Below are 27,016 nucleotides of genomic sequence, written 5' to 3'. Positions count from 1 at the left end.
AATTTAGACTTTACAATACCCTTCATCTTTTCATGATAAAATAAGCGGGAAGAATATTCATTCATTGCTCCTTTCGATTTATGAATAAATGTTAAATAATGTTGAAAATCAACTTCTTTGTTAGCAAATTTTAAATATTGAAGATAATTTAATCCCCCGCCCGAATAATTAATTTCTATATTATTATTTATGTAGAGAAAAATATAGCGCGTTTCTATTTTAGAACATATTATTTATCCTTACTTAGTAAGATTAACAGATCAGTTCCTTATGCAACTGCTATAAGTAGTACGTAACGTACAGCAATTATTTTGCAACAACTTTTTACGCAAACTCGATATCGTATTGCTCGAGATGTAAGAGCAACTGTTCCGTTAGCTTATTAAAAAAAAAAAAATTATCATTAATTAAGGTGACATCATACATTTTCATTTATCTAATAATTTCAACCTTGAAAATAAAAAATAATTTCATTGACAAAAAAATATTTTCTTATCTATTATTATCCGCAAAAATTTGCGAATAATAAAAAGATATTTAATCAAGATGTGTGTGTTTTATATACCAAATATATTTAAAGATAATTATATATATCTTTATTATATTTTTTCATCACTGATAAATTTGCATTAGAATTGTAATTGTATATTCTGATTATTATATCAATGCATTATCTTTTACGCTATAATTTCACTGGCTGAGCCAAAATGTACGAGTTTCATTATAATTGCAAATTCCTTCGATCGCTGGATATGAATTCATTCAAGGAAACGCTCGGATATTACCCATTAGCATCAGAAACGCGATCGGACTACGGCTGTATTTGAAGACGCTGTGATTATTCATATCACGATCCTGCACTTTTTTCCTCCGGGATATTCGCGACTAGTATCAAGACACTTCGTGCAATCTGTCCAATATATATGTCCATTGATTTAACTCGATAATATATGAGAATTAAATAAGAATCAAATAAGAATTATATATATTGAGAAAAAAAAAGTTGTTGATTTGACTAAATGTGCTCAACTGATTATTACTCTTTTAATTGAAATATTTAAGTATTTAAATCAAATACGTCATGTTAAATTTAATATGTCATATTTAATTTAAATAGTTAAATGTTTTAATTAAAGAAATAATAATCAGTTGAAGACATTTAGTCAAATTAACAACTTTTTTTTCTCAATGATATAAATCGCTAAACATCATCAGAATATTGAATGAAAATTTCATAAATCTCTCGAATTGCATTTACACTGTAGCTTGGCATCCTACTTTAAATACCACACACATCGTGCAATCATAATATATACGGCAGCTTGATAAACTCAACCAAATACAAAAGTATTAACTAAAGATTATTCGTTGACGGAATGATTTATTCTTGCTGACGTAAATTTACATATAAACGTATTATAATGATGAGATAAATAGATACAATAATCGCAAAGATCATTAAAAAGCAACGAACACGAGATAAAGTTAAACTTCGATAAATGCGCCGACCTCGCCTCCAAGCAGTGATTCAGTCGCGGTTTACGTCACTTAAGGTAGATATGTTACTTGTTTTTGCGCTGCGAGATTGATTCGCTAGATGATAAATATAGTCTCCCGGAGCCGCCAAAACGAGATCCAAATTCGAATAAAGACTTAAGTGTGTTCTCGCATACAACAAACTAGCTTTTACTAACCGCGTCTGTCCAGTTTTTTTTTTCCGAACTCGACTGCACATCTTTGGCTCGAGGATAAGCGATAGAAGACGAAGAGAAAAAGAGATGAAGAGAAGTAGAGTCTCTTCGCAAAACTTTCCGCAATAATTCGGCACAAAAAACAGCAGCGAAGCAACATCTGACGCTGTCAAAAAGTCCTTAATAGGAATCTGGACGGGCAGGGAGAGTGAGGGAGGAAGGGAGGGGGGGGAGGTCCTGTAATATGACAGACGCGACCCCGTGTCGCTCAGGTTTTTTGCTACAGCAACGGTTCCATCGCCGTCATCAGCAACTATACCGCCACGAGCGACACGGGGAAGAGTCCAGGTCGTCGTGGCAGCTGGATTTGCATTGTAAAGTTTCCCGTCTCTCGCGTCCTACGTGCGCAATTTCGCTCAATTGCGCCGTCGCTGCTGCCAGCTCTTCGGAACGGGTAAAGCTAGTTACAAAAGCTCCTTTGCTTCTTCCCACCCTCGTTCTTCCATCGTCTTCCGCGATCTGATAAAGGTTCCATGCATTCCGCTCCCAGAGGACCCCCTGCCCCGATTCAGTGGAATTTCGGTAGCGTTACAGCGGCGAAACGTAATGTCGGCTTTAGTTACAGAAAAGACACTTCGGACACTTTATTTTCACTATAAATTCTCCGGTAAATTTGCCTTCCCTAATTTCTCATTGGCGAAAATTTCATGAGATATTCTTTCTCATGATTTCTTGATTTTTAATATTAATTATTCTCTCAATTTCTTGTATCAAGTTTTAGAAATTAACATTATATTTAAAATGAGATATATAATTTAAAATTAAATAAGAAATAAGAATATTTGTAAAAAAGTTGACAATACATTAATAATAAAATCCATAGTTGAATCAAGATAACAATTTTGGAATATATGTTGCTGTGATCAGTCACGATCATTTTTATTTTATCTCGTATTAGAGCGAATGTCATCAAACGAATTCAATTTAAGCGACGAGTTTTAAGAAAAAAAGCGATGACATAAATCTAGATTAAAATCTCGTGTTAAAAGCAATTTCCATGTAGATTAGATGTTTCCATTTAAGTCACTAATCGATGTCAAGTAGAAGCGATTTTTATACATTATTTTATCCATTATTGTTAAATTCCTCAATATCACAGACAAGATAAATGGTTCAAGAGATTTTTTTATCAAAGATTATAAGATTTTTGCTTCTTTAGGTCATATAAGTACAAAAACGCATAGACATTAAATAACTGTAACAATTACGGATGTATTAACTTTTCCCATTTTTCTTGAATTCCATCAAATAATGAAGTAATTAATATATATTTAATATAATTTCTTTACGCAAACCTCTTTTTTAAAACCTAATTAACTTAAGTTTATATTTTTGTTGTGCACTTGATAGTAAAAATGATTCTAACTAATTCTTGTGCACATATATATATATATATATATATATATATATATATATATATTTTCTTACATAATATTTTTTATTTAATGTAATTTTACAAAAAGATTTAGTTATTATAAAATTTTCTTTAATTTAGATAAAATAATTGGTACATATACATTGCATACAACATTATTTATCACCGTCTATGGTTAGTTTAGATAATAAAATTAATATTGCTTTTATTATATTAATAATATTATCAATAATAAGTTAAATAAATAAATAATATTAAATACATAAACAATATTAAATAAATTTAATATTTTAAATTTTAAATTTAATATTTTAAATTTTAAATTTAATATTTTAAATTTTAAATTTAATATTTTAAATTTTAAATTTAATACTTTAAATTTATAATAGCATTATAAATATTATAAAAATAAATAAAAATTATTATTCTAGAATAGAAGTTTGTTTAGTAGAAACGTCTATTAAGTATTCACCAATTATTCGTTAATTATATATTGCATGACATATGCGATGACTAATATGTGGCATAATCTAAAAAATATATGTATAATACAATGATAAACTTTATCACACAATGATAAACTTCTTGGTACATATTTTACCAATTATTTTGCATAATCGTCCAATTTTTACGGACTTGTGACGGATATACGACAGGAAGAAGCGGGGCGATTAGGTCAATTATCTTATGCCTGACGAAACATACATTGCACAATGCGACACAATGCGATATGCCAAATATATACGAATGCGCGCATATATTTATGACTAATTTGTGCAAATCGGTAATTAAAGGAAATTGTAATTTATGTCGAACGTACAGAAAGGAGTACCGCAACTACATTTGCATTGTGGAATTGCATCCCTGGTATCATGCAGCAATAAATTGTACTATTATGCTCCCCACAGCAATTTGGATTATTAAAATTGTTGTTAGTTGTGTGTCTTGCTCTTATCATTCTCTTTCTCTCTCACTCTCTCGTGTGACTTTTCTTATAATACGTTTAGTCAAGATAAAACTCCATAATACGATAATAAAAATTACAATACTTTGTGCAAAAGATAATTTGTACGCATTCAATTTAAATTATGCGCAAATATCGATAAAATGGACTTTTCATGAAACGTATAAATCGTATAAATATAAAATTATTCTTATTACTTCAATATTGATAGAATCGTATAATTTAAAAAAAAATACATTAATAAATGATGAAAGTTTATGTTTACTCAATCTTCCGCAATTTTCTTCTTAATGATATTTTTTATTCAATGTATCTGAAAATCTATAAAGTAACAGATCTAATTCAGAACAAATATGAATATGAAATAAAATAACATTGAGATAACTGATGACCAACATAAGATATTAAAAAGCTGTCTAAATTTATTCACTTTTTTATTAATGCTCATCATTTTATCCTTCATAAATTACAAAAACTAAAGCTTTTTGTATAAGCTAAAAAGTGAAGGTATCAGCAAGTTAGTCCCCAAGTTAGTTCATTGATCGAAATGTGATGTTAGAAACTTTGTTAATTTCAAAACTTTACAATTAAACCGCTGACAGACTGTCTTTGCGCAATATTAGTGTGAAAAATATGCGAAAATGTAGCGCAGCGTCGAACATCCTTCGTCGATATGATTTGACAATCAAAAACACAAAGCGTATGTAGAAATAAATTATAATATATTTAGACAAAATATAATATTAGAGAGATAAAATTATGCAGAAAATAGTGGCAAAGAACCTATTCATTCGTCAAATATTTACAATTTTTATTCGACAATTTCAAATGTATTGCAATTGTTTGACAAATCTTACTGCATATCACGACGTATATAAAATCACATCTATTTATATATGCTATATCCCTCATACGTATACACACAATGAGATATTTGTATCGGCTTGACAAATATCTGTCGAGTATATTTGGAACTGCCGTAATGGGTCAGTTAACACGAACCCGGAGGCGAGTCAAGTGGACAAATTACTTGCTGCAAACTACCTGTCGTGTGCAAAACATCTGCCCGCCTAAAATTAACGATGGGACAAGTAGTGTTGCAAGTCAAACCAAATAGATAGATCTTCATTTGCGCAGTGAATAGAAAGGTCTCCTCTATTTTCGGACACACATGCATATATGCATAAATTCTTTCGCGCTACGTCATATTTCAAACGTCAGTAGAATTTCGTTTCATCCCCATTCATTTTATTTTGATAATAAAAAGTAAAAATTATTTTATGCATCATAGTGGATATTTTATATATCGAATATAAGCCATTAAAATTTTAATAAATTAAAAATTAAATAAAATTTAATAAAATTTTTATTTATATTATATTTAATTATATTTTTTGATTATATTTTAATTATATTTTTAATTATAATTTAATTATACTTTATTTATATTATGTTTAATTATATTTTTAATTATATTTTATTTATATTTATAATTTAATTATATTTTATTTATATTTAATTATATTCAATTATATTTCATTTATATTATATATAAATAAAAATTTAATTTTTATTTTTTTTCAGATTTAAAATATTTTCATTAACAAAATTATCTTTCAGCATTAAATGTAAAATTTTTCTACGATTCTTGAATCTAAATTTATCTCAAAGAATAACAATATAAAATCCTACGAGAACTTGAAATGGAGATAACAATTATCGTGTTGCTACGAAGGACATGCTGTGTTATGTATATAAATGTTTTTATTCTAATATAGATTGCGCGTAATATTTTCAGTATCTATAGGAAAAGTCACGCGAGTGTATGAGATATTTCAAGGGGCACGATCACACGTAAAATCCATCAACAATTTCAACATTCTCTAACTGTCAGTATTTTTTTTTTTTTTTTATCACGAAATCAATCTACTATGTGGACCGATGGAGCGTGCACGTCAGCGTACCAAAAATGGCAATCGATTCTCAGAACGAAATGTAAATCGTCAGATTGTCCCGTCGAGCAGAGAACACTCTTCGTGTCGGTTGAAAGTTTAGCACAATACTTCTCTCCGTGTTCCGCTATTCAGCGATATACAATGTGTTTGCCATAGCTGTGTGAATACTATATCCGACCGATTGACTTTCATGAACACGTCAATCAATGGTGTGTGACTCATGTAACATCGCGGCGCGGAAACTCGCGCGAGATCGCTGCAATAAAAAATCAGCGGAAAATTGTAGTTGTCGTACTTAATTGTATACTTTTCCGAGAAAACCGCAATGTCGGTCACGCTAATTAATAAGCAGGCATATATTATCGACGACCAAGAACGAGAAAAAATTTATGTAACTCAGGCTATAAATAATTTGCGACAATTTATCCTTTTATCTTTCATCTTTCTGCAAACGATCTTTTTGCAAAAACATAATTTGGAAAAACCAGCATAGATCCTTCGCGGAAATGTGTACATGTAAATTGCGATAAAAACATCCGGTTTTTATTTTAATTAATTATGATGTTTGTAATAAAGAACTAACTTATCTTGCTAATAATGTTTCAAAGATTTCTTACGTCAGCTTAACTTTATATTACGTATAATTTGAAATAATAATGGTTATGTAAACTCATGTATCAAATTAACATTATGTTGCAGGTATACTATTATAATTAAACTTATATATATATATATATATATATATATATATATATATATATATATATTTAGATTTTATTCATTTTATACATATATCTAATATATCATAATATTAAAGTAGATAATATATAGAAACTACGATATCTTCCAAGTAATTTAATTAAATTGTTATTACAATTATAATAAAATTTTTAATAACCATAATTATCTGAAAATATATATTACTCATTTTTTATCATTATAATTATATTAATTGGTAGTTAATATTACGTTTAATTTGTCATTTACTCATCTTTTCTTAATTCTCACATAAAAAATATATATTTATATTTAATATCGTAAATTATATATTTATAAAATTAATGTTTAAAATATTTATATAATTTATATCTTAATGCATAAAATCTGACTGAAAATGTGACAACAGTCGATAATCTTTTACTGTGTCCAAATGCAAATTAAAATAGGTTGACGTTTTGAAGATTATGTTAAGAGCACTTATTTATTCCGCCATAAAGTTGTCAATTTACGTTACAGGGTCAGCTCTAAACGTGCGTAAGAGACGCACGTTTAAAGCTACTCGCTATAAACTTTCGAAACAATTACGATGCTAGAGGTACATGTACATAAAGGTACAATATTAAACACACAATAAAACTTCAGCTTCTAATCTATTTTAGTTAAGTTTACATATATTTTTTTTGTGAATAAAAACTATTACATTTTTTAATTATACAAAAGTATGATTTTGCAAAAAATATGAGCTTTGATTCAATAAAGCCCTTAAAAGGATTAAAACATTAAAAAAACAATTATTTAAAAAAAATAGAAGCATAGAAAAAAAAGAAGCATAGTAATCATTAAAATAAAAATATCATATTTTTAAAAAGTAGAAAATCTTTGTTAGACATGCTTTGAGATTAAAGACGTTCGAGAAATTCAAGGACGCCATCGCTAATATCATTTTTAAAAAAATGAATAATGTATTACACAGAAACACGCAATCATATTTATGTAGTCGTCGTGACAATCTTAGGCTATTTAAATTTATTAATAGGAAAAGAGGAAAAGAAAGTAAATCAAAATTACGATATAAGATTTATAGTCTCCACTGTAGCATTAAAATCTCGATCTCAAAAGGATTTATTTATATATGCAAATTCGCATTAAATTATATAAATTTGCATAAATAAATACGTTTCTGTCATTGAACAAAATGAGCACTACAACTGAGAACATTAAAGGCACTACATCGGCAGCAATTTATTTGACACATCGCATTGTTCGCGTATTACAAATACTGATAAAATTTATGGTAAAAAATAACAGCTGAAAAATTACGATGTAAAGTACAGAATACGTGATCATCGCAAGGACGGAGCATCTCATTAAACTGAAAGATTTATTACCTAGACATATATATATATATATATAAAATAAGTTTACACACAGTTTGCAAAATTTTCCATCTTAGAAATCAAAACAGTTCATATCTATCTTCTTAGAGACGCTTCTTGAAACACTTAAATAACTTAACGGGGATCAAATTAACATACTAATCGAAAGAATAAAACTTGAAGGACGACCCGTGCGGATTTTGAATAATCTCGGATCGCGAGTGAAAGGTCAAATGGTCGGCTATTCGATATAGTTAGGTTTCATAACGTGTCTCCTGTACTATTAGAGAAGGTAAATTAGCTCAATTTAAGAAAAGTGGTATATGAGAGTGGAACGATCTATATCATGATTACATTGCGACTTGCTAGGCCGTTGAAATCCCGATACGAGCATCGCAAAAGAGCAAAATGACACATTGCACCGCGGTATCTCATACGTCCTCACGTATCGACGTAATCATTGTTAGTGGTAGAAGCATATCACATTCGCAATTTCGTTCTACTTTCTCATATGTATATATGTAGGCTGTATATTCCCTTTTACATTCGCAGCTAGTGCTGCACGAGAAAGAGCGACCATTACATACGCTCCATTTTTATCAATCCAGGCGATTTACCACTGAAAGAACTATAATGTGGAAAAATGCCCGGAGCGAAATTTTTCAACAATTCCAACAAGGCGGGCCATACCGAGGCTGCAACGAGGCTGAGAACGATCGTTCTCTCTTCGCTTCTTTATTTTATCTTATTTTTTTTCTTTTTTTTTTTTTTTTTAAATCGTGTCAAGATTTTCTCCAAATTCAAGGCGAGATCTCAGGCCGGATTGTTACAATCCTCGGTTTAACATCGATATCTACATCGAACCGGTGATTCGATCGTGGATTACTAAGTTTAGCGGTAAGGGTCTAATCTAGTCAACTCTAGTCAAGTTGAGTTTATATTCGATGAAGTGCGGAGAAACTTGCTTTGCGAACCGGTTACTAATGCTAAATTTACTTCACCAACTGTGCAAACTCGCTGCTGGAACATCAGCACAGTCCACCAATCCCATTCATTCGATAATTTTAGGAGAGCCGTAATTAAACTAATATCTGTGTAAGTAGTCAAATATTCCAATTAACAATGAACATCGATTATTATCGATAAAAGTATGTGATTTGTATATATATATATATATATATATATATATATATATATACAATATATTTACGTTACGAGCTATAACAAAATATTTTAATATATGAAGAATATTAATAATCAATTTATTTTTATTTTATTACAATATTGTTAAATATATATATGTATATATATATATTTAACAATATTGTAATAAATAAAATAAATTGATTATTAATATTCTTCATATATTAACATATTTTGTTATAGCTCGTAACGTAAATGTTAAAATTAAAATTTAACCTTTTTTTGTTTATTTTTAAAAATTTTTGTATGTATACGACACAAATTTTGTTTATATATATATATATATATATATATATATATATATATATATAAATGTTTCATGCGACATTATTCGTTGATATAAATATTGTACTACTATTAATTTTATTTATCATCTTGCATTTTCTTGATAGCATTTCCTTATTTACTCATCACAAACATATATCAATTTATTGATTCAAATATTATCAGTATCAACAGGTATTATTTGTTGGCAGACATTGTCGTTATCCAACGTGTTATCTAATTATAAATTAGTCAAACATTCTTAATTGTTATCCGATGCAATCCACCAAATATATGCATCATGTTAGAATGTAGAAGAGATTTCTTAAGAAAGCAGAAATTTTCTTCATTTCTATTTACATTTTCAGTAGAAGACAATAAAGAAATTAAAAAATAAAGCTTCATATGTCTACTAAGCAAATCAAATCATCATGAATATATTATTATATAATAACGTATAAGCACACACGCGCATATTATAATATCACACAATATTATAATAACACATAATAATATATTATAATATACATATTATATCTATATATTATAAATATTAATTCTTGATTACAGTTTTTTAGATGAAATTTTTATTTCTCTCTTTCTGAGAAAAACGCATTGCTTACTTATGGACATTCTGTCATTTTCTTCATCTTAAATTTTAGTTTAAAATACCGTATTAATTTAAAATAGGACAAAAAGACTTGAAAGCAAACTGCGAATGTAAATGCCTATATTTATCTTGTAAATAATACAAATCTCGAAACTTCTTAAAACTTAAAATAAAAAATAATAAACAAATTTGAGAGTTCTTGAAATTCAAAAACTCTATTCACAAGATAAATATATACATTTTGTTCCTTGAAGAGAAATTTCAAGAACTCTTAAATTTGTTTATTATTTTTTTATTTTAAAAAGTTTTGAGATTTGTACTATTCGCAAGATAAATATAGACACATACATTCGCAGTTTGCTTTCAGTCTTTTTCATACTATTTTAAATTAATAAAGTATTTTAAATTAACAATGAGATATAACAAAGAGATGACGTCGATAGAACGTCAATAAATTAGCAATGCGTTTTTCTCAGAAAAAGAGAAATAAAAATGCACTTTGATCTAAAAAAAATATCAAGAATTAATATTTATAAATATGCATTATTACAGATACATATAATGTGTATATTATGATATTATTATGTATTATACTATGTGTATTATAATATTATTATGACTCTTTACCTTTGTTTTTCATATTATTTTTCGTTTCATTAGTGAAGAGCTTTTATATCAATTATTTTTTATTAATTTAAATTTTATTTATTAAAAATTATATATATTTTAAAGCATAATATTGATAAGAAAATTTTAAGAAAATTATATCAAACGGAAACATACAACAATATTGCAAATTATGATAAAATTCTTTATTGGACATATACATACACTTGTCATACTTCTCACAGAGATTTCAATTAAAAACATCGCAGCAAAAAATACGCTATTAAATCATGCCAATTTATATACATATGTAGCAACTCATAAAATGTAACATGTTGAAAGCTATATTGGATATTCAAGAGCGGAATTTAACACTGATCCGACTCACAAAGATTAATGCTATGATAGTTACGATTAACGAGATATTAATATACAGACATTCTCTCTCGTGTTACCTTGAGGCGACAAGTAATCATTATGTGCAATCCAAACGCGATATGATACGCACGAGGGAATCGCAAAATCAAGTCGCAACCACGACCAGAGTAGCCAGCCTTCCGGCATTACGTTGTGTAATCCGCGAACGAGAAAGCCGCAAATGTTCTCGGTGAAGTGCAATGCACCGAATACGCGAAGTTATTACGTCATTTTGCTAATTATTACGACGCCTTGTCGACCTTCGCAAATCGTACACTATACGCGATAAAGTCTTCGATGTTTGCAGTCAAGATTGAACGATGAGAATGAGCAGGATATGACGTACATTCCAGTGACTATCGTTGAACTTTAAACAGGATCTAAGATTTAACGGTAATTTATAGTCTTTCAGTCAAAGTCTTTTAGTCAAACGCGTGTGAAATATATATTTTATATAATTTGCGAGAAAATAAATTTAAAAAAATTTTTTTTAATTTTAAAAAAATTTAAAAAAAATAAATTATGTCTTTAATTATAATTTAATAAAGTTAAGATATTTTTCTTAAAAGAAAGAATTGCGAATTGACATAATTTTGTGTATATATGTGCGCGTGTGTTTGTGCGTGTGCATTAAATTCTTTAATTATACGATAAATTAATATTCTTCTTTCATAAAATATAAATTAAGTTATAAAATTATTGCGTGACACACAGAAAAAGTAAAAGCATACGAAAGAGATTTTAGAGGTTTAAACACTTTCTGCTTGTTTACAAATTAGATATCGTTGAATGACGCTTCCGAAGACGGTGACACGACTCTCATTATCAATCACGTGATTATCGGGAGTATCGCAACGTGAGAGCAGATTCGCGAAACTACACCTGTTGTACCGCTATTACGTGATAACGTGATATTCATCACGCGTCACGTTTCAAATCGCGTCGCGATTTTACACAATGAAATGGCATCTTCATTGCAATCACCGGGGAAATTTGCGTACACCGTATAATAAACGCAGTCGAGAATCATTTGTTAATAAATGATTATCGCTAGGCGCGTGACGTTCATTACTCAGAATTTATTTTCAGTTTTTACATCATTATTATTGTCCATAATCCTTAATGAATTAACATACAATGTTTTCTTCAATAGAACGATTATATGCTTCCGGATGCAATCTTTACGCGAATCACGTCTGCGGTCTGGCGTTGACAGACCGCAAAAAAGAACGTAACGTAATTAACTAAATTGCGTGTCATGTTGTCAACCGCAATTTAACCACGAAAAAGCCTATTTAATAGCTTCCATTACGAAAAAATCGTACAATAGTGTGTGAAAAAAATCTCAATTAAAAAAAATATATTGCAATTTAATGCCACGAATTTTCGCATTATTTCTTTATTTATTCGAAAAAATAAACTTAAGTAATTATATAAAATCACATTTTTTAATCATATATAATTTTATATCTTTTCTTGCATAGCAATTATATCAGGCACCCAAAAGATTGGTATTTCATATTTTTATATATAATTTTAGGAATAAAATATGTGTTTGTTAAGAATATGAATTTTAATATGCGATCTTTTGATAAAAATACGATAATCTTATATAGAATCACAGACACATAGATTATATAAATTTAACAGGAGATTGCAAATATATATTTATCAATGATCACGTTTTGCTAATAATGAACAACACGTGAGAATATTTTACCTAAACGAGAATTTAATATATATTTTTACTTGCAAGCATGTGTGAATGAAGCATTGATACGCATCATTGCGTTTCTAATTCTTCGATTAATTTTTCTCAAAGAGACAAAAAAAAACATGCATTTTTATTGATAAAATAATTAAGCTTTTGTTTTACACAATAATATTAAAAAAAAAAATATATATATATTTTTGTCGTACCTTTTACACAGAGAAATATACTCAAAAGCACACTCGGTGATTCACGAGATAAATTTTATCTCCTTCTAGCCTGCAGCAGCAATTAATTGGATATTAAAATAAAATATTCCATGATGTTTAAACGTCACCGATTTCTAGCAAATATTTCCGTGAATTTAATGATCAGAGTTCTGTTGTACAAAATACATATTGCATAATGTGCAATGTGCAGGCATATTTTCAGAAATATTACGTTTCTGAGAAGAAAAGGATGATTTCACATGTGATGCGATAATGAATGTACTTTATTCTTCCAAGTAAAACAGTCAAATTATGACATCGCAAAAAAGATTACTTTATGGTAACATAATAAAACGATAATCGGTATCATTATTGATGATTTTATGAAGTTGAAAAAAAAAGAAAAAGAGAGAGAGAGAGAGCAAAAGTGAGAGAAGTTGTTTATCTCTTCGGTGTATGACACAAGGATCGACACGATAATAAAAGTGACAATTCGTTGGTTTATATCCAGCAAGTTTAAGTAGGAAAAAGCTGAAACAAGATGGCACGAGCCATCTGACATGATGCCGTAATCACGAGCACATTTTTACAGAAATGATTCTTAATACCTTCGCTCTTTTGAGTATCATTGCCTCGTAAATAACAAAAAGCTAAAGTCGTCCTGCTAAATAATTTTATTTTATTGACGCATTGGTTGTCAGATTAAAAACATATATTCTACTGAGAATTTTATTAGACTATCAACTTGTCAAATTTTTTATAATACATTAAAACACAAAGAACATATACACATACACATACATATACATTCTTTCTCTCTTTCATCATATGAGATGCGGAAAAAAACAAAAAAATAGAGATTAAATAATTATTCCAAGAAACTTTTATCAGTTTATAAAATATAATCAGAAACTGATAATGATACAACTAGTATGATTATATGACGAATAACTGACTAATATATTATAGTAATGTCAAAAAAAAAAGAATCTAACGAGGCGTACATATTAAAGGAATTAAATACAAATCTTTACATTGGTCCATTGCAAACACAAATGCAAATCGATCGTAAATAATAATGCAACAAAAATTATTTCTCTAAACTCTGATAAGCTAGGATTATTTTACAATAGCAGTGAAGTACAGCTGTAGCACGAGAGAAAATGCACGTAAATATAGCGATAAATCTGAAGGTAACGTAAAAGAGAATATATATGCGGGGAAGCGCAATATGATTTAAATCCACGGGAGCCAAGTGAATTAGATTAATGGCGCGAGTATATTTTATACTTTTCTTTCTCTCTCTTTTTCCCTTTCCGCTCTTCCGCATTATAATAAAATCCGCTCGATAAAATCAATAAAATCTGCGGTAGCGTAAAACGAATTTTCTCCAGAAGAACATAGAAGAATAATGTAGAAGTATAATGTAGAAAAAAATTGCTCGTTGCACTCGTAACTTAGCGAATACTACGTTAAAATTCCATTACAAATGCACTATCGGCGGTGTAAGAAAAAATTCTTGGCACGCGCGCGTTTCGTGCTGTAGCTAATGTTGGTTGCAACGGTAACCGGATATTCGGTTGTAAAGAATCTATTTTGTACTTACCTCACGGATCCGGAATTACAACCGTGTAATCCGGATGTACAATCGGCGTAGGCAATTATCACCCATTCAATCCATCTCCGTATATCTCTATTTTCTCTCAGCAATTAAGATGAGTAAATTTACAGAAGCTTTATAATCATCAAAGAACGCTCAATGAACGCTCCGATCAACATTTCAAACTTGATTATCTTACTCTCTTTCTATATCCTTTCTTCTCTCTTTCTATTTATTTTACATTCTTTATATAATAATGCATTTCGCAAACTTGATAATATTATATGGATTACACGTTTGAATTCTTCCTCTATAGTGATGTTAAAAATATATAAAAAATTACCAAAGATTTCATATAAATTATAAATTAAAAAATAATTTTAAATTAAACACCAATTAATAATTTTCGCTCATGTATTACGTATCATTATAAAAATAAATAAATATATATATATATATATATATATATATATATATATACAAATATTGTAATATATATTGGCATATATTATATTAAAATCCAATTTACAATAATTTTGATTGTCTTATCTTAGATTCGTTCATTCCATCTCTCTCTTTTTCTATCTATGAGATTCATTTGCTGTTAGAGATAAAACTAACGGGGTTTGGATTATTTCATGAATTAGTACGTGTAGCTTTATAGCTTTAACAATAAATTCCACAATTTAGATGGTTCTATTGTAAATTGATAACGTATATTTGTAAACCAACTGAGTATTTATTGAATGTTTCTGCACAGCTAAGTTGTAACACATGTATTCATAAAAGTCCTTTGTAATTTATGTTGCAATGTTGATAGCATTAATTCAGATAAACGATACATCTTAAAGATGATTGAGTACTGTAATGCCACTTTGCTCCGAAAGATAAAAATTAACGTACGAATTTACCTGACGGCTTTGCGAGATTGCACCGAGAACAATAGTAAATAAAAAAAATATAACATATATGTGGCATTCGTAACTTGTGCTTCTTTTTTTTTTTAATTTTGCCTACGATATTTGCGCTAGAATTGCTGCAATAATGAGTTATGCCATGATTTATTGCCTGCATTTTCTTACAAATGAAAGAGCATTTGGTTTCGCTAACTCTTAGAAACACAACACAACTCTGGTCTGTGACAACAGTACATTAAGCTGAGGGAATTGCCTTAAGTCCCAACACTTGCGTGATAAGTCAATGGAAAATTTGGTATCATACGCGGTAGTCATGATTGCTGCTAAGTGAAATTCGGTCGAGGTCATATATAATGTTTGAATGCTATGTTAAATGCCATCACGCTGTTACAGTTAATTCTTAGATACAAGACTTTAGCAGAAGTCAATATATTCTAACTCTAAGATAGCTCGTCAATGAATAAAATGAGTTTATCAAAATCGACGAACAAAAATAAACGTCAGAGATTTATCAAAACTACAGCTAACAAAATAAAGTGTAATAGAAAATATGTGAGACAAAATATTTGAGAATTATTTTTATCTCATTTTTTCGATAAATTTCTTTTCTTTATTTTCATTGGTACATTCTTCTCTAATTACATATATTATGAAAGACTGTACGCTTCATTATCAAGATCTTTTCTCCTTGTTTTTCTTTTTCTCGTTAAAAAAATCTTTTTCGCTCGCTTTATTAGGAAACACAAAGCGATAATTAAAATTATCTATTTTTTTCCGTGCGACATGAAACGATATATGAAAGCATATGAAAAGAGTAAAAAAATTTTACTTTTATCATCAGCTTATGAACGGAAAGTTTCATGTTTCTACATACAATTTAATATATAATGTATAATAATTTATTATACTTTTGGGACGTAACGAGAAAATTATATTCTATGGATTGGATAATATAAAATCTCTAACAATAAGTATATGTGCATTGCACATTCGACGATATTATTATTCAGGATTGATGCATTATTTATGCGCGGATTTGCGTATAAATAATACACGGAAAAAATAATATTGGCGCCAGTACACACCCCTCAACGAGTTTTATCGTTTGTTCTATCAATAGAATATTAAGCGATAATGTAAATCTTATGTGACAATCTTATTTTTTTTTTTTTTTCATTATTTATATTAATGTCAAACGAGTTCCTTGTCTGAGTCATAGAATAATTGCAACGCCGGAAGCTTCTACTTATGTTATTTTCGTCATTACGACATATCATCATTAACGTAGATAAAATCATTTGTTGTTTTACACCAACATTGATTTGTCGTCGACGATGTAAAAAAAATGACTTCATCGTCATTAACACTCGTTTACGTGTGCACAGAGCGTTTAATTTTAAAATCTCGCATAAGAATCATTACAATCAAAAAAATCTGACATATTAAAAGAATTAACGTTAGTCAACGATAAGTAAAAATAATTATTAAATCGGGCAATAATTTTTAGTATTAAATAAAAATTTACATGTTCTCTTGCAAAAGATTGAACAAATCTCGTGACGTCAGAAATATATCATTAGACGTCGGTATGATAAAGGTTAAATGCATTGCCTTAAGCAATGCCACTACTCGGAATAATAAGCCAAGTTGCATTTCTCTCATGACCTGTGATCTGAGAAAGTCGTGAAATAATGGTACATGTCCGGAATTCGTTTCGCTCGAGTTGGCCGCAACCTCGTCGGGCGCACCGTTTACAGAACATTTAGCTGCGATTTTCGCACTTGACTAGCTTGCGATTCCTCCACTCTCGTGCGCACGTGCTCTCGTACATTGGCGACACGAACACTTTTCGCCGACTTTTTACCGCACTATAAATGCGTCCTGTCGTTTTCATATTGATGATAACGAACATCAAAAATAATTTTCGATTCTGTAAGAAATGTGAACATTCAAAGGAAAAAGGGAATGAATGCCATATATCCAGGAAGTCAAGGCAAGAAAAGGAAATCGGACATGAAATGAAAATAGACGTCGTGCAAGAGCAGCAAAAGCGGCGAGGAGTCTGCCAGACAAATATGTGGAAGGAACTGTCACATTCTCGGAGAAAACCAGAGAGGGAAAACAGAGAGTTAAAAGCGAAATGGAAAATAGAACCAGGGTAAAAGGGAGGCGGACGGAGAAGAAGAGAGTTTGAGAGAAAGAGAAAGAGAGAGAGAGAGAGAGAGAAGGAAGAATCGCATAGCATTGTTTTCAAGTGCGATACAATGGATTCTCGGTTGTGTTAGCTCCACCAAGACTGGCACCTCATTGGCCACTCGCGTTAACGCGCACACCATCCGGCCGAGTCCTCGTTGTCATTTTGTACACCAAACGTATATCGCGTAAATGTGCATTGTGTATTCAGCATTGTTCCACGTTGAGCGGACCATGGCATTGCACGGGATAAGGAACGAAGTTGAATGGTGGAAAATGGAAAGTGGTCTGGACGACCGTCGAGGACTTACTACGAAGAAGCGTCGAGCACAATTCGCTGCTTTCTCGTCTCAATTTTGTGAATCTTTGTGATAGCACGGGAGAAGAGCATTGTTCCTTCGCGATTTAAAGACGGTAGTTCCATAAGACTTAATTGTGATTTCCACTCCTAAGAATTTACATATCCATAGAACAGCAAAAAATCGCAAAACTTTGATATAAAAATACTTTGATATAAAATAACTCTCTCTCTCTCTCTCTCTCTCTCTCTCTCTCTCTCTCTCTCTCTCTTTCTCCGTTTCTCTCTAATAATAATTAATTAAACGATTAATTTATAAGAATACATATTTTACGACAGATGGAAAAGATTTTTTTGAGGTCAAGATTGCTCAGCCGTTCTAGTGTTAAGGAACCCAAGGTTTCAAAGATGATTAGATAGCGATTATGTACGCGTCCACAGATCTGTAATTGTGTAATTGCTAACATCTGGAAGGAAATCGTAGCACTAGTAATTAAGCATTATAAAATCCTTACGCATTATCAACACTAATTAATGTTTTTTTGTAAACAGTTTTATCAAAATGTCGAGAGGTCGCAAAGAATAATATCGTATAGCGAATGAAAAATACTACTATATATCTCATTTCTCTACTACATCTCTCTGTACATTTATTTACATATGTATAGTACATGCAAGAAAAAAATTTAGATACTCGTCATAAAAAGCGCTTACCAACACAATCAAATTATGCTTCAGGATAATATCCTTTGTTCAAGGAAATTTCCAGATTAACAGTTGCTGATAAAAATTATGAGATGTTTTTGTTCCTCCGTAATAACCGTTGAATCGATATAATAAAAAGTTTAGCGTATTAAAATAATTGCGTTTATAAACGATTATCTTAAAACTTTTCTTTTGTGACACATAATCGCAATTTGAAAGCTTTATCTTTAAAAAAAAAAATTCACAAATTTCATTTTACATGTTACAATTATTATATATATTATTTACAATAATGAGTTTTATCATTTTTATCATAAATTATGTCAATTTTAAATATACATATATAAACTGAATATCGAGATTTTTCCTTTATGTTATTCGTATATTATTTCGCAATATTTTGTCGAACGAAAATAATAAATTCTCTTTCTTTCTCTAATTGATGAACTTGTAAACAGATATTTTAAAACGATTTATTTTAAAATATTTAAAACCTTCGTACTATATAATTTCATGATACCATTATACACGTATGTATAAATGCATCATTACAGCATTATTTTTCCAGTGTTTTAAAATCCAAGATTGTCCGAGATATTAATTTTATTTATCTATTCATTAAAAATGCACAATGGCAAAATGCAAATCATAAATAAACTTTAACGCGATGCCAATTAATTTCAAATTGCACTGATAATTATGCTTCGTGAAAAAGTTTTATAATTATTTATGTAAAAATTTATTTCTCTTTCGTACACATTAAACAAGGCCAACATACCTCATATACAATAGAATCGTTTGATGTATTCAAATGTGTATGCTCGTTAGAACATTTTTAACAAAATAAGCTCGCGTTATGCGCGAACAAAAGCTTTAATAATTTTAATAGCTGTTGCAAAGTGTGAATGCACAAAGCATTAATATATATACATATTTTTTTTTGTTTTTTTTAAGAATGAATATATTTACGAAACGATGCGCGAATTGACGTAAATCGATACCATTAAAATTCGCAAGCGTCGTTGCAGCCTGTTGCATAAATTCGTTTTACAATGGATCACTCATCAACAATTACGCTCTCTAGAGAATCACATGACGTTCTGTTTGGCGGGTGAGGTAGGCGGGATATAAATTCAATGAAAAGAGCTTACAGGAGCGCCGGCACGACGCCGATAAACAATAGCGACAGAAGATAAGAAGACGTTCTTCCGGACTCCCTCTCCTTTCGTCAACTTCACCATCCCACCAAACGCTATTCCTTCGTCTGTCTCTTTTCCGCGCTAGGTGATATCGTCTGTCTTTCCTGCCAGGTCGTTAGCATAATAGCGTCAAGTACTTCACTTCGTTGGTAGTCAATACGTGCCGTCGCTCCGATCGCGTCGCGTTGATCGTATTGAGTCATATTAGTGTCTCTCGTGAAATTGCGTAACAAGGTCTCCGCGCGCGCACACGCGGCAATATAAGGGTAACGATACGGACGAGCATCTGTTATTTTATCTCTTACCGAAACTATCGAACATTTATTTCATCTCGGTAGTGTAAGACGGACGGGCATCTTTTCGCGATACTCGCTCTCTTCAACTGACACCAATCGGACGAAAGTCAGACGAGAATCGCGTTTAAACGTAACATCAGCTCGCGCGGCTGACACTTGCCAATAGAAACAATCATCGCGGTGGCACTCGACAAGCACTCGAGCGTCTCTCAAAAGCCACTTCTCGCCTAGTAATCGAGAATCTCATCGTATATCGAGTGACACGCTCTCTCGATACGAAAAGCCGTTAAACTCAGCAACCCTCGTAATCTCGGTACACAGACCAACCTCGATCACGGAAGGGCGTTACGAAGCGGCCGTGGATACGGGATGACGACCAACGTCACATCGATGGTGGTGGACTATCTGGTTTTCATCGGGTTCATCGTGATCTCCTTCGTGATACCGCTATGGGGGAACTTCAGGACGAAGAAAAAGGAGACCAAGGCGAATTACGTGTTCGCCACCGGCAGCGTGTCGATGGGGGCGATGATGCTGTCAATCGCGCGGGGAACTCTCGGCGTCAGATCCTTCCTCGGTTATCCCTCGGAATTGTATTATCGAGGTAGCGCCATGTGGGAGACCCTGTATGGGATGTTACTCGCCTATCCCATCGTCTGCTTTATCTTCGTTCCCGTTTACTACAGTCTCGGTATCACATCGGTCTACCAATATCTGGACATGAGGTAAATAATTTCACGCTTCTTGTTTCTTCTCCAAAACATGGCATGTAATATTATTTCTCTTTGCAAATAATAACTGAAAATAACACTGTCTACTGTTGCTTACAAATCAACTGTGTGACGCCGGACCGATAAGTAATGTACAAAATCAAATTAAGACGCTATACTGAGATCTCCCATCGATAACAATCGTAATAAATAAATCTTAAAGATAAAAAGAAAAAAAAAGAGAAAAATTATTATACAATTTTTAATTAGTATTCAATCAAGGATTTTAATCAAACAGATAAATTAATTTTGAAAATAAATACATTGCATCGTATGCAGATGTTTCATTAATCATGTGTAACGGCCAAAATATAAAGATATCATGAGATACGAAAATATATAAGGCTGACATAGCAGAGTTTCAGGCAAAAGAAAAAGTTGTTCTTATACATGTTATGATGATTAGTATTTGGAAACGGATTTCGGATTTATAATCTTATAACGTAGAGAGAATGTATTCTCTATATACGTAACGGTCCGGTTAGCACGAAGGTGATTCCTTGAATCTTTCATTTTTAGTTTCTCTTAATTATGCAAATTTCCCAGGTTCAAGTCGAAACTAGTCAGATGTCTGGCGAGCTTCTCATACGTCATACGGAGCCTCTTAAATTTGGCGGTCACGGTGTTTACTCCTTGCGTAGCGTTGAAAGCAGTGATTGGACTTCCATACTGGGCTAGTATCGTAGGAATAACTACTATTTCCGTGGCTTTCACAATCATGGTAAGAACACAACACGTATGTTACATAATCATAGGTTTCGTAAATATTGACGTTCACTCATTGAACAAATAATCGAAATACGAAATAATGCAAAATGTTGAATATTTCATTTATAGAGTCGAATAATGAGCGCTTTTCATGCAAACTACATAGATTGAAATTATGGAGAATTCGACGCAATACAATACGTACAAAATATTTATGTGAAAATGCATTTTATTTTTTTTTATCTATTATAACGAGAAATAATTTCAATATCTTAAGACGTTAATTTGTCCAATTTGCCATTATAATGCATTAATGTCATTAAGTGTAAAAAAATATTTTTTTTTGATTATACAATAACATGAAAGCGATTTGTTCAAAATTAAAATTATATCAATCTCAACTTTTGCGAGAAAATAAATTACTTATGACGGTTCGTGAAGAGCAGAAGTATTTTTGGAACGCATGATATTTCAGGTTAAAAGTTAAAATTATAATCTAATTTTAGTAAACTTGTAAAATTATAATTATTCCAATAGCAAATTACTTGCCAGTTGTATAACAGCGGATGTATAATGATTATACTTACTTTTATGTCATGAAAATAATATTCTGCATATAGAATATTCATATACGTAATTTGGAGGTATATTATAATATAATTATATTAATATAATATAATTATAATATTTATATTCATTGATATATATATATATATATATATATATATATATATATATGTGTGTGTGTGTGTGTGTATGTGTGAAATGTAGATGAATAATTTGTATATATTTTGTGTACGTAATATGTATACATTGCCACATCATGTATGAATTGAACGAATAATAACAGCAAACGACATAAAAAATATATACATAATAAAAATATAACTCTAAATAAAACTCTTAAATCTTTAAAATAATAAGATATTTTAATATTTTTACGAAATATATTATTATACATAACGTAAATAAAATTATTTCATATTGAATAAACTACTAAATCGATTACTCATCACTATCGTGTTATTTTATGATTTGTGAATATTGATGTTTATGTACATTTTTTTTTTTGTTAGGGAGGTTTGCGAGCTGCCATCCTATCGGATGTTATACAAGGCCTGACGATGATCGGTGTATCCGTGGTAATCATTATACAGGGAACTGTTAACGTCGGCGGCCCAGCTAACGTCTTTAACGTGACTGCCGAACGCGGACGCTTGGATTTTTTCAAGTATGTCTATTGATAATTATTCGTCAAACAAACATCTATAATTTTTATTTCAATATAAATTTACCGATAATCATATGCAGAATCCTTGTTGCACATTTTCGTATCCCGTTTTTGAACTTTAGAATTATTAATCACGCTGAAAATATATAATTCCAACTAACTGTCGGTAAATTGAATATTGTTAAAATGTGATTTCATATTAAAATTCCTCACTACGCATTTCGCAATCTAAAATTATTAAATTCCAACAGCGCAAAATTATTTCACGTGCTGTACATTTTTTGCATCCATGAAAAATTTTGTAGAGACAATAAAATGATTACTTTTTTTCAAATTGCAAAGTAATTTAAAGTTAAATAATATATATATATATGTTTTTAAATTCTACAATATAAAAGCGGGACATTCATTCAATCTCTCATATCTTTTCTTCAGCTTTGATATGGATCCAACTGTTCGAGTAACGACAATATCGGCGACACTCGGTCAGCTCTTCATGAGTTTATCCATTTTCGGATGTCAACAGAATTTTGTCCAGAGATATTGCAGTATGTCCAGCCAAAGAAAGGTTGTCCAGTAAGTAAACTTTTTGTATGACACGAACAGAACTTCAAATAATCCTCTTAACCACTCTTCTGTCGATAAACGACAGACTTGTATGACACATTACGTACAACTCGTCGAATGATCTAAAGGATAATGTGATTTATGCAAAGTGTTCTATGAATTATCACTTCATGCATACAAGTAATGTAAATGGAAATTACGAGCGTATACGTAATGCACAAAGTAGTCAATAAATGAAAAATTAGAATCAATAAAAAAATCTCCCGCCTATTGTACAAAATTGTACTGTAACAATTAAATCGTATAAAACTTAGTTGATAATGCTTAATTTTATATAAAAGTTGGTATGGAATTTTTATCACCAAACTGAAGTTTCTAGAAATATTGACAATGAGATAAATTTCGCTATGAAATATTTTGCGCGAATGCATACATTATACAGATGTTGTTATCGGTAAATAATCGGCGCAAAGCTCTTTTATATGGAAATTTTTAGGCACAGCACAGACACATAAAACCGCTCACACACATGCATATATATATGTGTGTGTTTATAAAAATCTTAATCTTTAAAAAAACTTTAAGAAAAAAATATCATGGACTGGACTACCACATTGAATTAAAACATAATATTTAATATATTGCGGTAACTATGCATTTGTTGATGTCAATAAAAAAAGATTTTTTTTTAATTTTTTTGACAATTTCAAACTTTGCAAGAGAGAGTATATCAATACAAATATATAACATTTTTTATTTATATCATTTTATATTATTTATATTAAATTATTTATATTATTTTTATTTATTTTATTTTTTATTTTTTATTTATAAGATTAAGATATCTCATTTTTCTAAGATTTAAATAATATAATTTTTAACTATAATTTCGAATTAATTTATTTCTCGAACACATCGAAATATCCTGCAGAAAAAGTGCTTCCGGATATACATTCACAACTTTCTTTTTAATTTCTGTCATGTATATGTTAATTATGATTCACTGATATGGCAAACACATATTTACTCGTGACTTGTTGAATTCTCTCTGCAACCGTTTGAGTTTGGCTAATGATTCATCAATGAGAATCGCGTGAATTATGATTCACATTAAATTATGTAAATAAGTGTTTTATCTTAACATAAGAATTTGCGGATTAAAGAGACGCCAGCGAGAAAAAACAAAAATATAAGTACAGTATAAGAGGAATAATCGAAGTGTGCATCTAGAATTATGGAAAACACACACATTTTATGACTAAGGATTGTAAGAAATTGAAAAATATTATAGTAAAAAATAATTGTACACATCTTATTAAACTATATTTTCATAAAAGACTTTTATTTCGAAAATGGCGATGAACATAATTTACACGTGGTTTGGATACTTTTTAAGTCATCATAAAAATATGTAAATGATACACCGTTTTAATATGTTAGCTATTACTAATTAGCTAAAATTTTCTCAACGATTTCAACTGTTTTTCCACACAATACATGACTCATAAAATTATTCTCTCTTGCGATATCAAAAATATAGTATTAAAATTTAGAACAATTTAATATAAATTTATAGAAAACAGAAATTAAGGAGTAGCATATTTTATTGATTTAATACGGCATGCATTCTTTCTGATAATCTTTAGAAAAAATTGTATTAACATTTTTTTTTTAAAGATTTAAAAGCATGTTTTTTCGTAAAATGTCATATTGCTTGATGTATGCGAGCACATTTCCTATCGTTAAATTTAAAAATTCTCGCTCGTGTATGTTATATGTAGTCTTAGAAAATATTCCATTTGTAATCTTTTATTATTTGAGATTTATATTTTTTCTATAGCATATAAGTATCACAGTTTGAGGTAAACAGCGTATAAAAGTGTAACAATGACGAAAGTTTACGAAAAAGTTGACACGCATTGCAATTGTCATATACAGAGTGTTTGATAATAATAGTAAAGTCTGGTCAATCATCTGATCTTTAACTGGACACACGTCGGTGAGCCGCGCGCTTGGTAGTGTGCGTGAGCGTTCAGCTGTCACAACGCGGTTCATTGACGTGCGCCCGGCTAAAGATCGGCGATGTTTGGCCAAACTTTACTCAATAATAATTTTTTTATTAAGCATTATCCAAAGAAATAGTAAAGAACTTTTTTCCTGCTTAGTTTAATCCGCTCTACTTGCACATTACGGGTGGGGCGATTATTATCAAACACCGTATGTACAACAGTCAAAGCAAAACCGAAGATTTTTCAGTCAGTTGTCCGGCGGTAATGAAAAGAATATAAAAACGCCCACGTGCATGCTCGTATGCACAAAATTGCAGCGTTACCGAGTTGAGATATCACGTGGAATGTATGCATCATGTTGGTTCATAAAATTTTATTGCTCGCAAATGTATCGTCAGAAAAACTCAAGTAGATACTTTCGTAAGAAAAATAAAGTTACACATCTGATTCAGAGACATGGTCATGAAACGCTTTTGAGATTTCAGCAAAAGTTTATTCTTCAGAATTTCAGTAAAATCTCTTCGTCACTCGCACATTTTGTTTTTCATCGCGTTCTGTATAATAAACTCCGAAATATAGTTTATAAAATTATTAATATAAAAATAATCTCGTATAAATGGTCAAAAAAATAATTTAAATATATTCTATTAGATACTGTAAATTAAATTTCAATGCATAACGACGGGTTGATGATTTTACGGCAACGATTTCTCGCGTCGGCGATAAAAGATTTTCAGAAGTAATACCGATCGAGCCGATTTAGCAAATTGTTCCCACAGTTACTATTACTACATAATCAATGAGAGTCTGTGGGGAGCCGAATGGCACCGCGCCAAATTTTTAGTACATAGAGACCCTCGGTCGTTCAGGTTTACAATATCAATTCAAACTAAGAGACGACAACATATGTTCTTAAAATGAGGTCGCATCTCTATATTCCTATCATTTAATACGACTGAATAAATGTTTAGCAAAAAACAAAAAGGTAAAGCTATTCCCTCTCTCTGCAGAATAATGAAAAATTAAAACCGCTTAAAATCTCTACATTTCTTTACTGTAATTTGTATGCAAGATATAAAACTATAAAAAAGAGACATCACAAAATTATATTAAAGGACTACGTTGTCATTCTGTTGGCTAACTAAAAATTTATGCTCCCTACGCAAGATTCATTTGACTAATGTATATTAATGTCACGCATTTAATACATAAACGATCATCCTCTCCATCCTCGTTTTTTCAAACTTTCACGACATTAAAATTAACATCGAGATTGATTAGAAACAATTTAATTGTTTTGTTTGTGCATTAATGCGAATTATAAATTAAAAATATTTAAGTATTCTAAAAGAAAAAAGATTC

The 27,016-nt window shown here is 30.3% G+C and overlaps 1 protein-coding gene across 3 annotated transcripts in view; it reads left to right on the top strand.

Moving 5' to 3' along the window:
- Positions 1 to 27,016, top strand: part of LOC126856369 (sodium-coupled monocarboxylate transporter 1) — a 216,006-nt gene that overhangs the window by 7,462 nt on the left and 181,528 nt on the right. For 2 of the 3 annotated variants that reach the window (XM_050604819.1, XM_050604818.1), the window contains exons 2-5: positions 20,691 to 21,094; positions 21,686 to 21,860; positions 22,924 to 23,078; positions 23,514 to 23,654. In XM_050604819.1, coding sequence (XP_050460776.1) covers positions 20,739 to 21,094; positions 21,686 to 21,860; positions 22,924 to 23,078; positions 23,514 to 23,654 — 827 coding nt within the window. In that variant the 5' untranslated portion in view covers positions 20,691 to 20,738. Of the gene's footprint in view, positions 1 to 19,932; positions 21,095 to 21,685; positions 21,861 to 22,923; positions 23,079 to 23,513; positions 23,655 to 27,016 lie in introns of those variants that run through there. The other variant, XR_007688356.1, reaches the window with a different exon arrangement.

The sequence above is a fragment of the Cataglyphis hispanica genome, chromosome 18 (genome assembly GCF_021464435.1).
Source record: "Cataglyphis hispanica isolate Lineage 1 chromosome 18, ULB_Chis1_1.0, whole genome shotgun sequence".
NCBI classification, from domain to species: domain Eukaryota; kingdom Metazoa; phylum Arthropoda; class Insecta; order Hymenoptera; family Formicidae; genus Cataglyphis; species Cataglyphis hispanica.
This window is presented reverse-complemented; position numbering and strand designations above follow the sequence as displayed.